Here is a 17,719-nt window from a genome sequence, read left to right on the forward strand (position 1 = left end):
ACACACACACACAAATAAATAAAATTTAAAAAAATAAAAATAAAAACAATGATGCAAAATTACAAAATAAAAAAAAACAAGTATAAAAGAAGTGTCTATGGGTGAAAGACCATGACTAAAGACCCTATTTAGTTAATCCTCAGGTACATCAATGAAGATTGTCCTTTTCGAACCCTACTATCTGGTTCTAGGTGTATCTCAAAAGATTTGGCGGCAGAAGAATGACAACTGCTTCCAGAATTTGACTTATGTTTAGGATCAGTTGACAGACATGCAAGAAAAACAAATATACAATGTTAGAGATTAGGCATAAAAAGATAAGTGTTCAGAAAAGGTAGTATAATAAAAAAGAAAAGATAAAGTCGAAAAGCTTTTTGAAAATAATGAAGACTTGGTAATCAAGTAGGATAAATCTTGAACTATTACATAAATGATCTCTTCTACAATTAACTAGAAAGATGTAGAGCTAGATGAAATCTTTTGTTTCTGTGCCTGAATTATGTATGTCTAAAACTGCCATGCACTATCAGGAAGTATCTGTGTGTACTGGTAAACAAAATACATAAAATCACCCAGAATTCTGAATGATTTAGATAAGAGAAAAGTGTCTGCCAGTGGAGTCCTCAAAACGGCACTGTGGATATACAGATAAATACAGCCAAGTGAGCAAAAGCCAGGTCTCCACTGACACTGAATATGATAGTTCATTAGGACAAAATTACGATTGTATTTTATCACTACCATACCTTCAGCATGTGGAATTTATTGAATGAGCTAACAATTAAACTACACTAAACACAATCTTTATAAAATGTTAGTTTCAAAGAATGTTTTATGTGTGTCTTCAAAATTCACACACACAAAAAAAAACCTCATAGCAACAGAAGAAAGAGGATAACTAGAATATATAAAATTAGTTAAAGATTTTAGAATGCTGAAAAATCTCAAATCCAACTTAACAGAAATTAAACCAAAGTTCGAGAAAAAAAACCTAAAGTGAATAGAAAAGAAAAACATGGGGCTCATAATTTTTTAGTTAGATAAGCCTTCTAAAATCTTTCTTATGGGCTGGTGAGATGGCTCAGTGGTCTAAAGCACCTACTTAGAACAAGCTAAGCTAAGCTAAGCACAGGGACCGCGGTTCAATCCCTCAGCACCACATGCCAGCCAGCCCCGCCCCCTGGTGGGTTGAGCTGGCTACACACACACACTAAATAAATAAATAAACAAATTTTTAAAAAAATCTTTCTTAGAAAAATAACTGAATAAAATTGAGAAAAGTCTAATACTAAAAATAGTAAAAAGCAACATAAGATGGATAATATAATTTATACAATTAGCAGATAAAAAAAAAATCTAAGTAACAAATCCCAAAGGCCAGTAAGATAGCTCACCTGAATAAGCACTTGCTCAGGCAAGAGCAGAAACTGGGATTCAATTCCTGGCGATACATGCTGTGCCAGCCCCACCCCTGGGTGCACTGAGCTAGCCACCAAGAGCAGGTATAGTAGTGTGAGCCTGTAATCACAGAGCTGGGGAGGCTGAAAACAGAAGGATCACTACAAGTGGGAGCTGCATAGTAATACCCAACACCAAATACATTAAAAAAAAAAAAAAATCCTAAACAAAATCCACTAAGCATCTCAGATTAGTTATTATACAGGCATTGTTTCAACAATCTAAAAGCAGCTCTAAATAGAACACTAAAATTACTTGAGAGCTGAGGCAAGAGGATCACAAATTTGAATCCTGCCTGGATAACTTAGTGAACTTCAACCTCAAAATAAAAAATTAAGAACTAGAGATGTAGTTTTGTGGCTGAGAATGCTCTGAGTTTGATTCCCAATAGCACACATACAGAAAATAAGAATGTGAATAATTAGAAGTTGGAAGTGTTACAGTTTTATTTAAGTTGTTGAAGTCTAATTATGAGAGAGGAAATCCTGGTTTTATATGGCTTTCGGATGGGGATATGGCTCCATAGTAGAGCTGTTTGTTGAGGAGCTAGTTTCAATTCCCAGCACCTCTTCCCCAAAGAAAATTTGGTTTGAAAGATAAACTTTTACTGAAGAAAAAAAAGAAAAAAGAAAGCTCACTTTAACACTGATGTGAAAAAATCCCTTGCCTCATTCTACCCAACAATACTTTAGAAAAAATAATTATGTTTTGTTAGCTTGATTTTATAAATGTACTCAGAATCTTACAAGTTGGAATGAAAATGAAGCACTTCTCTTTTTCAATACACCTTTTTAAAACGTAGTGTTTGCCATAAGAAATTGGTAGGGTGTTGGTACAGGAACAACATTTTAATATAATTTTTAAACACCATTGGTGTCAAAGAACAAGGAGGATTTCAAACAAAGGGAAATTCTTCCATTGGGCTGGGGGGAAATTCCTAGGATTTCAAGATCCAACCATGATAATCATGTTATAAAACATGTGGCAACAGCATTTATATATTTTTCTTTCGGTATTTAGAAGAAAAAGTATTAGGAGATATTTTAAAAGCTAATAGGATAAGCCAGGCACATGGCTTAAGTGGATAACCCCAGCTACTGAAGAGGCTGAGGTAAGAAGACTGCAAGTTGAAGGCCAGGCAGAGCAATTTAATGGGTCCCAAAATAAGTAATATAAAGGGCTGGGGATGTAGCTCTGTAATAGATCATCCTGGGTTTATTCCCATCCCAAGCACCATACATTCTTCTCTCACTGAATCTTTTCTACTCTACTGTTTGAATTCTTCTCCCTCCCTCCCATGCTACTCATCCTTTCAGGCCATCTGAAATATTTTATTTATGAAACATTTTGGTGCTGGTGGTGGTGCTAGGGATGTGCATGGCCTTCACATTGAGCTACACCCCCACTTTACATTCTCACCCTAGTTTTTTCATTGTTGAGGCTTGGTTTCACTAAGTTACAAGTTGCCAAGGCTGGGAATGAACTTGCAGTCCTTCTGCCTCAGCCTCCCAAAGTGCTGGGATTATATGCATGAGTCACCACAAACCCTTGACATCATCATGGTTTAAGTGGTCTCATTCCACTTATAGTATTCTTTCAGAAAACATTCATAGCCTTATAAAATGGATTATACTTGAAAAATGTGTCTTATTTTCTGAATCAGCATGTGTCTTAAAGAAACTACACATATATTACTCTTATATAATCATCTTCAGTATGAGATCGCTGTTTTCCTTTCTTCTTGTCTTTTAGATGCCTCAAAATTTTCAAAGTCAACATGTTCTGAAATATAATCCTCTCTTTTCGCACTCCAACCTAGTTCTCTTCTACAATTCCTCTCGCAAAAAAATGCCATTAGCATCTATTCAATTGGCTGCCAAAGTCAAACAAATCTATAAACATTTCCCACCTTTCTCCTCATCATGGTCCATACCCAATTCATCATGTTCTATCAATCTGGCCTCAGAAATATCTCTAAATTTAGAAATACAAATCCACTGAGTGGGCACAGCAGGATTAACTAGGACCCAGACAGAATACAGTAGTAACCCAAACTCTAAATAGCAAGGGCAATAGGCCTTCACTGATGCGAATAAGGTTCTGTGCTGGCACAACATACACCCTGCTATACACCTATAAACTATATCCACATTTCTTCTTTCATTGGGAGACTCAAGGACCGAAACTAGGGTCTCTTCCTCAGCCTCCCAAGTGTGTGTGTACCACCACACCCTACAAATCTAAGGCCTCTTGATGGGATTTATGAAACTCAAAACTGTTTGGAGGATAGGAAGGACTTACCTTGTTTTTTTGGTTTAGTTTTACTTTTTTAAGGTGGGTTTGAACTCGTGGGCACAAGCGACCCTCCTACCTCACCATCCTGAGTAGCTCAAACTTACAGGCACACACCACCTTCCCCAGCAGGAAAAGAGGAATCTTAATGAATTTTCGTGTTTTTCTGTGTTCACCTTAACTTGGCTAACTAAAAAGGAGATAGGAATAGCGGATGTTTATTTCCTGGCAATCCTAATCATCCCAAAGACAATGCGAGGAAGCCATGCAGAATTGAGTGGTTAGAAGATCAAGTTTATCAGTAATCCACTAATATGAAACTAATAGGAAAACTTTCAAAAATTAGAAGTAAGTGTCAAAAGATATTTAAACAACTAAATCAAACTAATAGACCAAGTTCAAACTCAGCTTTCTTAACTCTTTGATTTAGCTAACCTAACTGTGGATACAAATAAGCCATAACACACTGTCTCATAATATGTGAATAGCATGTAGAGGAAAAGAGATTACTTTGAATGTATTAACAAAGAAACAATATTAAGTGAATTCGATAACTTTAATTGTTTAGACAAGAATATGAAATTGGTAATTTATACACACACACACACACACACACACACACACATACACACACACATATATCTTTTTTTTTTTGGTGGAACCAGGGATTGAGCTCAGGCCCTTGTGCTTCCAGGGAAGCGCTTATTCCACTGAGCCATCTCCCCGGCCCCTATATTTTTAGAAGACCTAAAGACCACTACAATTTTCTCTAGATTTCTATTACCTGCTATTCAAGAATTCATTCATGTTTAGCCAGGAATGGTGGTGAACACCTGTAATCCCAGCACCCAGGAGACTGGGAAAGGATTGTTGTAAATTCAAGGCCAATCAGGGCTATATAAGTGAGTTTAAGGCCAGCCTCAATTACAGTGAGACCCTGCCTCAAAAAAACAAAAACAAATTTATGTTTGTAGCTAAATATCTTCTGATTTTGAGATATTTGAGCCTCAATACTCAAAGTGCTCTGTCCCGGAACTAAATTCCCAGTCCCTTTCCCTCTTCTCAATATTTTGAGAAAGGTTGTGACAAACTGCTCCAGCTGCCCTCATACTTACAATCATCCTGCCTCAACCTCTTCAGTATAATTTTTGATGGGATAGACTGCTAACCTGAGCATCATTTGTACCCATCTTTCCTGAAGAAAAAGGCATTTATTTCAAAAGCTGACCTAAGACTTCCACAGTCCTGAAAATTCTGCTCTGTATTGCTTTACCAAGTGTCACAAAAACGAGTGATCTGTATCTACTAATTGACTGGTATATTTGGAGAGAACAAATATGTAGCATTACAAGTAGCTGGAATTTACAAGTGTGTGCCACCCTCAGTAGCTGGGATTAATGATTTTTATTAGGTAAAAATATAAAAGAAAGAGATTAAGATGCTTAATTCCTAAATTAAGTAACCAGGGTAAGTAATGTGAGGAATAAACTAAAAGTAAAAATAACGTATATCATAACCCTAGAGTTTAGAGATGGAATACAGTACCACTAAAATATATGCCATGGTCAGACCTTCCTGCTCATCACCCTTCTTCCCTAACCACAATGACTCTCATTTCTCATTCTCTGCCTCGCGCTCTCTCTCTTTGGCTCTCTTTTCTGGGTCTCTCTTTTTGTACAGCCACCTTTTATCCTTTCTCTTTTTCTCTGCTAAGAACCTGTAAATTGGACAATAGTTAAGACATAAGCTCCGGTTTGAAACAGGAATTTTCGGCACTGTTTCTAAGACAACAGGTCTCCAGAGCAGAACATGGTCACATCTTACTCTTTTAGCTGAAGGACATTTACAGAGTTGTAAATTCTTCAAAGGCACTGCTGCTCTAGGATCAAGAATGATACTTTAAAAACATCCCTGAAGGGCCAGGAGATAGCTCAGTGGTCTAAGTGCCTGCCTGGCAAGCGCAAGGACCCGAGATTGATCCCTGGTTCCCTGGTATGACATGTTTTACCAGCCCTGGAACCCCTGGTGCACCATGCCAGCCACTGAAACCAGGTGTGGTAGCACACATCTGTAATCCCACAACTGGGAAGGCTGAAACAAGAAGATCATTATGAATCTGAGCTGTGTAGTGAGACCTTGTACCAAATAAATAAATGAAAGATTTTTTTTAATTATAAAAAAGAATAACCCTGCAGTGTGAAGAGGTACAGCGCCACCTAAGAGAGTGTTTGGTTGCTCAATCTATAGGACATTCAGTATAGGGATGTATGGCCATACATCAGGAATATAAAACCTATGACAATCATGGTGTCACTACTGTTAAAGAATTGCTGGGAAGAATTTGTAAATTTATAAAATTTTGAAATATAATATTTAAACATTTATAGAAAAAAACTTATAGATTTCTTTTTTTTTTATTTTTTTTTTTTATTTATTTTTTTTTTTTTTTGCAGAACCAGGGATTGAACTCAAGCCCTTGCACTTGCCAGGGAAGCACTTATTCCACTTGGCCACCTCCCCAGTCCCAAACACAAGCTTTTTTTTTTTTTTTTTTTTGCAGAACCGGGGATTGAACTCAGGCCCTTGCACTTGCCTACTGAGCCATCTCCCCAGCCCAAAGATTCTTAAATATGTCTGGAAACATTCTTGGTCAAAACCTTCCACAAGAATCAGTTGATGTTCTGGTGATGGAATAAAGAATAATGTCAAAATGTTACCAAGATAAAGAGGCTCAAGGATTCTGAGAATCTGGATAACCTGTAAAATGATGCATGGCCTGTTTCCTTAGCGATCCCACAGTGTTCTGTTATGTAGCAGGACCTTGGGTAGGTGACAAAGGGGACGGCCCACAAGTAAACACCTCCTTCCCAAGCTTCTCCCTTCTGTTTCTGGTCGCCATCACTAGAGAATTTTTCTCTGTTCCAGGCCCTGCCAACCATGCTGTTTTTCCCTCGAAGCAAGCAGAGTACAAGAACTACAACCTCTGAAACTGAGCCAAACTAACCCTTTCCTCCTTTAATTTGTGGGTGTGAGGCACTTTGTACCAGTGACAAAAAAATCACTAACAACCATTTATGCACACTTATGTTAAGACTCTGAGCTAAGCCCTTTATATACCAGCATCAGATTTATTTTAGTTTTTTTTCTTTTTTGAGGTACCAGAGATTGAACTCAGGACCTTACACTTGCCAGGCAAGCACTTATTCTATATAGCCATCTCCCCAGCCCTATTTTTTGTTCTTTATTCTGCATTTATATCACCAGCATGATTTTGCTTCAGTATTATTCAAGAGAAAAATAACACTAAAACTCTAGGTCTAATAGCCAATTAACTTTAATTGTTTAGACAAGAATATGAAATTGGTAATTTTTATATTTTTAGGAGACCTAAAAACCACTGAGAACAAAGTCTTCAGTCATAACTCATCAGTTCTTTACAAAAGCAATAGAGTTAAAGCAACCACACAGAAGGGCTCAAAGCTACTAGTGAGAACCAATCAGTCTGGTAGGAGTGTAGACTGGTACAACCACTAGGGAAGTCAATGTGGAGATTTCTCAAAAACAAGGATTGCAGGTCTCATCCAACCCAGCTCTTCCCTGGTTGGTTATTTTCCTGCACAAACTGAAAACATGATTCCACAGTGATGTACGTGCACTCATGTTTACAGCAGCACAATTTGCCAAAGTTAAATCTTGGAAACAACCCAAATGCTCATCAACTGAGGAATGGATAAAGAAGATGTGGTATTTTTATACAACAGAGTATCACTTAGCTGTAAAAAAGATAAATCTGAAGCTTTCATAGGTAAATGGACACAACTAGAGACCATACTCCTAAGTGAAATAAATCAGACCCCCAACTGCAAACATTGTATTGTCTTGCTAGTGTAAGAACCTAGGTACAATAGATACTGTGAAAAGGAAGGAAACTGTGCAACTGGTGAGAGCCCTCAGAAGAGCAGCAAAATGGAGTGCTAGGATGATGACAGTAGAGAGGATGAAAGAACATAGAGGAGAAAATAAAAGAGCAAAATGAATTTAATATACTCACACCCAAACATTTCTTTTTTTTTTTTTTTTTAATGTATTTAGGACAGGGTCTACAGGCTCTCACTACACAGACTAGACTCACAGTGATTCTCTTGTTTTCACCCTCCCAAGAGCTGGGATTATAGGCACGTACCACCACACCCAGTCTCACCTTCTCAGCATGCCCTGGGGGGCGGGGCCAGCATGACACAGCACGCCAGGGATCCAGCCCTGGTTGCTGCACCAAACACATCTTTAAGAAAGATTCTGTCACCAAGATCAAAGAATATGCTGGTTGCAGTACTGTTAAAAGGGGGTGGGTGGGGGCACACAATAGCACATATCTGTAATCCTAGCACTTGGGAGGCAGGGCCAGGAGGGTCATTGCGAGTTCAAAACCAGTCTAAGCTACAAAGTGAGCCTAAGGCCAGCCTGAACTATATAACAAGACCCTGTTTTTAAAAAAAAAAAAAAAAAAAAAGTGATGAATGGATGCTTACATGTGAATGAACCAAAAATATGGAACTATATGCAATGATTATAAAATTAGAACAGAAATACATAATGGATATGGACAATACAAATAGTTGTTTAATGATTACTTAAGTATTTCATGATTTAGAGACAGAAATCTAAGCCCTAATTAATAAACTTATCAAAAACTGAAGGGCCAGGGAGATGGCTCAGTGAAATAAGCACTTCCCTGGCAAGCGCAAAGGCCTGAGTTCAATACCTGGTTCTGAAAAAAAAAAAAAAAAAAACTGAAATAAAGTAATATAATATTAAATCTTCTAAGACATAGTTATATGATCTTGCCTGTTTTCTGATCTGTAAAATGGGAATATTCAAAGTATTTATTTCATCAGATTGCTGTGAAAATTAAAGTAATACCTGAAAACACTTGGTAAGCTTAGTACCTAGTAAACTTTTAGTAAATGTTAGATACTTTTATGGAAGTTTTTTGGTTGGGTTGGGTTTTTTTTTGTTTTTTTGCAGTGCAGGGGATTGAATTCAGGACCTTGTGCTTGGCAGGTAAGCACTTATCCTACTGAGCTATCTCCCCGACCCTAGATATTCTTATGGACAAGAATTTCTTAATTACATGGGTAAAACACATGAACAACAACAACAAAAAAAAAAAAACATTTTTTCCCCTATATTTCATTAAGGGCTACTCTATTATGATGATGTTGTGATAGTTTTATTTTTTTGGCAACTGGTAAAATCTGTCAATAATTACATAACTGAGGAAAAATAAAGGCTTAAGATTTAATATGGTCCCTTTCTCTATAAAAAAACAAATCCTAAAATTACAGAATTTTTTTAAACTAACAAATGACCATTGGGTAGTAATTTCAATTAGTTCAGTAACTCTTTTTTTTTTTTTTTTTTGTGGAACTAGGGATTGAACTCAGGCCCTTGCGCTTGCCAGGCAAGCACTACGTTCTACTGCACTATCTCCCCGGCCCCTTCAGTAACTCTTAAGATTATAATAAATCCTAAATATTATTATAAGAATGTTCAGTCAAGTGTAATGGTACACAGAGGATGAGGCAAGAAAATTTAAGTCCCACCTGATCAACTTATTGAGACCCTACCCTAAAATATTTTTAAAAGGGCTTGAGATGTAACTAAGTGGCACAGCACCTGGATTGGATCCCCAGTACCACCAGAGAGGAGAAAGGAGAAAGCAAGATCAAAGATGACCTTTAGGTAACAAAAAAAGCAGATTTTTCTGATCCTAAATAAAATACCCCTAAACTAATTAACATCTATGAAATAACTTCGTTGTATACATTAATGAAACTCATATTAAAATGAATCACTCAGTATCATTAACAAAATAAATATTTATATCCACTTACTGCAATCTCTCTACAAGCTGACATGGATATTCCTGTGCCTTCAATTTGCTTCAACGCATATTCTTTTTCATCTTTTCTGCAAATGAACAAAAGAATTATCTTTCCATATATTACTTTCAGACTTAATTTTTACAAATACAAAAACTACAAGAATAGTGTCAGTGGGCTGGTGAGATGGCTCGGTGGTCTGGAACACCTACTTAGAACAAGCTTAGCAAAGCACAGGGACCGCGGTTCAATCTCCCAGCACCACATGCCAGCCAGCCCCGCCCCCTGGTGGGCTGAGCTGGCCACACACACACACACACACACACACACACACAAATAAATAAAGTAAAAAAAAAATAGTATCAGTGATACGTAAACACTCACTATGCCATACATTGATTATTTTTTATAATAGTTCAGTTAAACAAATATAAAATACCAAAAGAAATTCATCTTACCATGAAAACCAAGACAGAGCCAAGACACAGTACTAGTTTCAAAGACTAAATAAGTATAACTATAAACTGAAACATACTGCAAGACTGGGCTGGGAAGATAGCTCAGTGGCGTAAGCACCTGCTTGGCAAGTACAAGGTCCTGAGTTCAATCCCCAGTACCTTAAAAAAAAAAAAAAAAAAAAAAAAAATTGCAAGATTAATTCCAATCCTGTCTTAATTATCTGAAGTCTATCTATAAAAGCATTCTACTATAAACACTCACTACAGAAACAACTAAAAGATATAAACTATATTCACTAAAGTAGTACAATATAAGAAGCATTGATGGGAAGGAGAACCCACTGGAAAACACTGATTCTTCCCTAGGATAGGAGATATTCAAAATCTCTAAGATTCCCATTAAAAACCCTTTAATACAGCAAAACTTAGCCAACAACATCTCATTCTCAGGAAACTCTTGGAGAAATTCAATAGTTATAGTAGGTTTTTACAAATAGAAAATTAGAAAATTCTTATAGTATCAGGGTATTTAACGAAGACTTGTAGTTCAATAGTCTCAGGTGAGTGGCTCATATAACACATTAAGTATCCTTATGGCACTGATAGAACCAGCAACATGATGGCCCAGACTAAATGTTGTAACTGTGAACCATAATATGGTTTGTTCTGATAACGGGCATAATCCATGCCCTCTGAATTTTGCCTTATAATTATTTGTACAGAACTAAAGCCTTAGCAAACCATCACCAAGCCATGATGGTTTTGTTACATGACTGAATATGTCACATCTGTCCTACTTATTTTGCCTCATTTTCCCCCTTCTGTACTAGCAGATAAAGAAGTTTAAAAATTTATTCAAGTGGGTCTTTTAAAACATGGTTCTCTATTTTGAAGGTTCTTTTCCACAATCATCTGTTTTGGTTAGAACAATTTATGGTTACATTCTCCCATAATCAGCCTAAAACTTACATCTATTTTTCTCCAATACATGGCATTCAATAAATAATTATTTTTTTTTTTTTATTTTTCTTGGTAGTGGTGCTGGTGGTAGTAATGGTGATGGTGATGGTGGTGGAATACTAGACTTTGGAACTGAGGTAAATCTATAGCAAGCCTCCTCTAAATTTTTTGAGACAGGGTCTCATTAAGTTGATAAGTTGCCCTGGTTAGGTTTAAACTTGTGATTACTTGTCTCAGCCTCCCAGAGTTGTGGGATTATAAGTGTCTACCACTGTACATACCTAACTTTTTGTTTGCTTGGTTGTTGGTTGGCTGGTTAGTTGTTCTGCATCATAATTTCACTCTGTAGTCCAAAATGGCCTTGAACTTGCTATGCAGGCCAAGTATCCTTAAACTCACCATTGGCCTGCCTCAACCACACAAGTAATAAGATTACTAACATAAACTACCAGGCCTGGCTAAGGGAGGTAGCAGCATGGTAAGCAAGATACAGCAAAATGATGAACTATATGACGCAATTATTAAAATAAATGAGTATCATTAGAAACACAAAAATTTTTTACCACATATTACTCAGAAAATCCACAAATTATATGAAAATAAATATGTCCACCTATACATATATTGATGATAATACAAAAACTAAAAACAGATCTGTTACAAGTCCTAGCTGCCTGGGAGGTAGAAGCAAGAGGATTCCAAACTTGAGCAATCTGAGCCCAGCCTAGGCAACTTAGTACTATCATGTCTCAAGATTACAAAATACAATAAAAAGGCTGGAAGTATATCTCAGTATTCCTTAGGCTCAATCTCTAATACTGAGGGAAAAAGATTCACGAAGTCATGTTAATTAACTTCAGTGACAACACAATATTGTTAGTCAGCCCCCATGGCATATACCTGTACCACCCCTAGGAGGCTGAGCAGCCAGATAGATAGTTCAAAGACAGTCAGATCTACATAGAAAGTTCAAAGCCACTCTAGATTACAGAGACCCTATCTTAAAAAAAAAAAAAAAAAAAAAAGCTTCCAATTTAGAATGAGGGGAGAGCCAAAACAATTTGATACTCTGGAAATAACAACTGAAATAATCTTTAGTACAGCCAAAGTGATACAGTAGGCATGTTTTAAAAAGCAAATTAGGAAAATCTTAAAGTCATCATTTTTCCTGATTTCTTATCCTGTTTTCTGTTTTTTCAGACTATTATCAAATGTCACTGGAACCAGGTATGGTGTCACATGCCTGTAATCCCAGCACTTGAGAGGCTAAAGCAGGAGGATCACTGTGAGTTTGAGGCCAGCCAGAACTGCATAGTGAAACAAATCCTGTCTCCAAAAGACAAAAAGATCCCCCCAAAAGCCAATGGAAAGCACAGACTGAATAATCAAAGTCAACATCCTGTTTAACAAAGGTGTGAGCATCCATGTGCCAAAGATGACCAGACACAATGTTCACATCATCTTATACACTGTGTGTGTGTACGTGCATGTGTTGCGTGCGTGCATGCGTTGCGTGCGTGCATGCGTTAATGAAATTAAAAAATCAAGTACTGGATATCTATTGTTAAATTGTTCAAATTTAATAAATCTTTGACATAAAATTATAAAATTTTTCACATGCAATCATAATTTTTCAACAGGAAAATTTCAATACCCAGTTCTTCTAAATGAAGTGTTCCAGAAGCTCATGTAATTGCATAGTCTTATTTTTAATACTGTAAAGAATATTATACAATCTGGATATGTTATTGTTGCTATGGAAACTATAAGATTTTTGCAGTAAGTCAAAAAGTGCAAAATTAACACAACATATTAATGGGTTTTAAATTTCACATCCAGGCTGTCAAAGGAATTTGAAAGTTTAAGCGGAATAGAGTGAGGCATGAAGCATAGGCCTCTTATTCTCAATTATATGGATAGGAACAAGGAACAAACCCACTAATTATTTCACTTAATATATTTAAATATAACTTCCATCTGTTAAATTAATAAAATACTTTAAAAACTACATTTTTAAATTTGCAGCTTTTAAATTCAGAACGAAAGGAAGCACATATATGATCACTATTTCTCTCACGCACGCTGTCAGATGATCGATGAGATTCATCATATGAAGAAATGGTAGGGCCCAGAGGTCATAATGGGATCCCTGACATTATACCATATCAATCCAATCTTTACTTAGATGCCAGTATTTTAACATGAAGGCTAATGATGTGTCTTTTACCACAGTGACCGCAACTGCTTCATTAACAAGGCACACGGGGAAAGGAAGCTCCTCTCTTACCCCAAGAGTATCCTGGAGTTCCTCCAAGAGGCAGTGGCAAATCATGCCCCATAGCGTGGATGTTTCAGGTATATATAATGTTAACTACCTTAAAACTACAATTTTTTTTTTCTTTTGACAGGACAGTGCTAAAAAGCAGGTAAAGTTGGCCTGTCCTGCTCTGATAGCCTGTCTTTCTGACACAGCCTCGTTGTGCCATAAAACTGTTTTCTTTTCAATTATTTCTAACTTTTAAATAATGTGAAGACAAGGCAATTTCAGTTTCAAACTGCTTTGTATATTTTAATGCATATTAGACAGTGTACAAGGCAACTGAATTTGGAAAATAAGTGAGTTTACTAACTAAACTCAGATGATCATATATATTTGTAGTAAAAACATGGATATGTGATATGTAGAATTTTTAAATATAACACATCTCTTATATGTCCACAATGTATATCAACATCTTGTAAACTACATTCAGTTGTCACAACAACAACAAAAACTGTTTGACAGAACATTATGTAACAAAAACAGAAAAATAAATTAGGCAGTGATTAGGTTTTCCATCTAAGACATTATGTTCCAGAAATTTATTTATTTAATCAATTATATAGACATCGGAAAAAAAAATAAACAAGGGCTGGCCAAATAGCTCAGTGGATTAAGGCACCTGCTTAGGCAGATGCAGGCAGCAGCCAGGGTTCAATCCCCAGCATGCTGTGCCGGCCCCGCCCCCAGGGCATATGGAGAAGGCGACTGAGACTGGGTATGGTGGCGTGGGCCTGTAATCTTGGGAGGCTGAACACAGGTAGACCACTACAAGTCCAATCTATGTAGTAAGACTCTGTAGATCCTTATTACAAAAAATAAAAAAAAAAAACATATATTTGTTCAAAGAGTAGAAATCATTGCCTTAAAATGCAAGTTTAATCCTAGACAGAACACCAGGTTCAGTGATAAAAATTAAATGCAATTCAGAGAAGACTTTCTCATGTATAAAGAAGAAAGACTAGTAGGAACAGTCCTGAATGAAAAATTAAAAGCTAATTTAATGAAAAAGAAGTTCTTAGTCTTACTCTTTTCAATGATTTGGTGATTAACCATAGTGAACTTGGTGATTAACCATAGTGAACTGTAGCAAGGTAAGGCACCATTCAGCAGCCTGTTTATATAAGTATAGTTAGGGTTTAACCCAAACTCCAAGCAGCACAATCATAATTAGACCAAATCGAGGATTTGGCTATCACTACTACTAGATATCCAGGTATCCAGCCAAGCTCTGAACCATTTTTAATTCTAAGAACCTATATGAAACAACAACTTTAGAAGAATTATTTTAAGAAAAGATGAAGCTAGGTATAACAATAAACACCTAAAATCCCAGCACTCGGGGAGGTGGAGGTAGGATCACAAATTTGAACCCAGCCTGGGCAATTTAGTTGACTTGGCAAGACCCTATCTCAAAGTAAAACTTAAAAAAAGAACAGGAATGTAGCTCAGTGTGAAGGCTCTGGGTTTAATCCTCACTACAGACAAGAAAAAACAAAAAGAAAGAAAAGATAACATGGAATTTAAGTTCACGTGAAAAAAAATAATTATTCAAACAAAAAGGATTAAAATCCTTCTTTATTTCTAATGAAAGCGGAAGAGCCTTACTATTTTACACCAACTAACTACTGAGTTCATATTACATGTCCCAACATTATGACAAAACTCAGGAATGAACATAATTAGGGATTGATTACCCCAGATACTAATTATCCCAACCTATCTGGAAAATAATTTGTTTTAAGTGGGAAATATAAATAAGTAACCCTAATATGCTCCCCACCTTCAAGTAATAAACACAATAGGTATGGAGAGATTATAACCAATAATTCTTTTTAAGCTTTAAGGAAACAAAAGCCATGAGTCATGCCTTTAAGGGAGGCGTTCCGCCAGTATAGAAGAGATGAAGATGTCAGAAAATTCTAGACCATAATATGGCATGATAAAAAACAGAGACATATTCAGGAAACAGCTGGTATTTAGTATGGCTGGAGAGCTCAGTACATAATGAGCAAGAGATGAGGTCAGGAAACTAAAAAAAAGAAAGATCTACGTTCTTTACAGTTCTTATACAGAAGCTTGTAATTCTTAAGTAAGTGGTATGTATGGAATCAAAGGTCATTAGAACAGAGGATATATTCAGATCTCTGGCCAGAAGAATTGCACAAGAAAATAAAAATTGAGCCAAGAATATAGCTCATAGTGGCATAGTGGCACTATGGGATAGTGCCTGCTTAACAAATACAAGGTCCTGAGATCAATTCCTGGTATCCAAAAAAAAAAGTAAGTAAGTAACATTGAGAATAAATAAATGAGATCATATCAAATTAAAAAGCTTCTTCATAGCCGGGAAGATGGCTCAGTGGAATAAGTGCTTCCCTGGCAAGCGCAAGGGCCTGAGTTCAATCCCTGGTTCTGAGAAAAAAAAAAAAAAAAAAAAAAAAAAGCTTCTTCATAGCAAAGGAAAAAACCAACAGGGGAAGACAAAACCTACACAATGAGAAAATTTTATGCTAGCTGCTTCCTCAGAAGGAGGACTAATATCTAGGATATATAAACAACTGAAAAAAATTAGACACCCTCAAAATAAAAGACCCTACCCAAAAAGGTGGGCAAGTAGGCCGAGCATGGAAGCACACACTTGTAACCCCAGCACTTAGAAGGGACAGGCTAAAGCAGGATGATCTTTGCAAGTCTGAAGCCAACCAGAGCTACAAAGTGAACTACATAGTGAAAAATTATTTCAAAAAAGATCCTCCTCCCAAAAAAGTGAAATGAATAAACACACCTCTCAGAAGAACTACAAATAGACAACATATGGATAAAAACACATTCAACATCTCTTGCCATTACAGAAATGCAAATTAAAATGCTAAGATTCCATCTTACTCCAGATAGAATGGCTATCAGTAAGAAGTCAGATAACAAATGTCGACCAAAACACAGAGAAAAGGGATCTTTCTGCATTGTTGGTGGAAATGCAAACTAATACAACCACTATGGAAATCAGTGTGGAGATTCCTCAAAAAACTAAAACAAGAAATTCTACTCCACCCAGATATTCCCCTTTTAGGTACCTTCCTAAAAGAGTTAAAAACATACTATTACAGTGACACATGTTATGAAAGAATAATTTATTAACAGCTAAATCTTGGAAGTAGCCTTTACATCCATCAACAGATGAATGGAAAAAGAAAATGTGATATTTATACATAGTAAAGAATAAAGTCAAGTCACTTGTAGGAAAACAGATGCACTTTGTGACCATAATGTTAAGTGAAATGAATGAGACACACAAGCTTAAATATCATAGTTTTCCCTATACAAAAAGCCTAAGATGTAAACAAAGAGCAAAATAAAACACAGCTCATAGGAAATATGGAAGTAGATCATTGCAAAGGGGAAAGGAAAGGGGACCAACAGATGAAGGAAGAGTAAGGGAAAGAAGGGGAATGGATATAAAAATAAATTAAAATCTGTTATGTACATGTACTAACTCCCCACGATGCATATTATCATTATGTACTGAAAACATGTTCTAATAAAAAAATAACACTATTAACCACAAAATGATGATGTATCATGAATGGAAGACCTGGAAACAAGATTTTTTTTTTAAATGTATTTAGTCCAGGGTCTCACTACCCAGATCAAACTCATAGTGATCCTCCTGTTTTCAACCTCCCAAGGGCTGAGATTATAGGAGCATGCCACACACCCAGTCTCAATTGCATTCTCAGCGAGCCCCAGAAGCAGGGCTGGCAAGGCATGCTAGAGATCGAAACCAAGTCCTTCCAACTGCCTTAACAGGTGCTTTAGTCTGCTAAGCTATCTGGCCGGCCCTTAAGATTTTATTCTTAAAGCGAATGAAAATTACATATGAAGATGAACATAATTAGAAACAACTTGCATTAAAGGCATGAAAAAGTCATATAAGTTACTGCATTGTAAATGTGAGATAAAAATCTACTCAGTAAGATGGAATGTCAATTTTGAAGACAATCCTGTACAATCTCCACACATTGAAGATAAAGAAACCAGGCTAGTAGCTAGAGGCAGACCTTAGACCACAGCTTTCAATTCCAAGTCCAACATTATTCAAAACAGCAGACTAACAGTAATAACTACAGGAAAGAAGGAATACTTGTGATATTCTCTTTAAAGAATTAGCATGACCCTTTTTCGCAACGGGTTTGCCGCGAGAGCACAGGCGTAGTGAAGGCCACCACTAAATCGAAGCCAACATGGGAAAGGAAAAGACCCACATTAATATCGTCGTCATCGGACACGTGGACTCCGGCAAGTCCACCACCACCGGCCATCTGATCTACAAATGCGGTGGCATCGAC

At 36.6% G+C, this 17,719-nt stretch overlaps 1 protein-coding gene across 2 annotated transcripts in view; it reads right to left on the minus strand.

The window, feature by feature from the left end:
* Positions 1 to 17,719, minus strand: part of Cdk19 (cyclin dependent kinase 19) — a 172,475-nt gene that overhangs the window by 97,431 nt on the left and 57,325 nt on the right. For both annotated transcript variants that reach the window (XM_004637494.2, XM_023722305.1), the window contains one exon: positions 9,645 to 9,720. In XM_004637494.2, coding sequence (XP_004637551.1) covers positions 9,645 to 9,720 — 76 coding nt within the window. The remainder of the gene's footprint in view (positions 1 to 9,644; positions 9,721 to 17,719) is intronic.

The sequence above is a fragment of the Octodon degus genome, unplaced genomic scaffold (genome assembly GCF_000260255.1).
Source record: "Octodon degus isolate 3935 unplaced genomic scaffold, OctDeg1.0 scaffold00090, whole genome shotgun sequence".
In the NCBI taxonomy this organism is placed as follows: Eukaryota; Metazoa; Chordata; class Mammalia; order Rodentia; family Octodontidae; genus Octodon; species Octodon degus.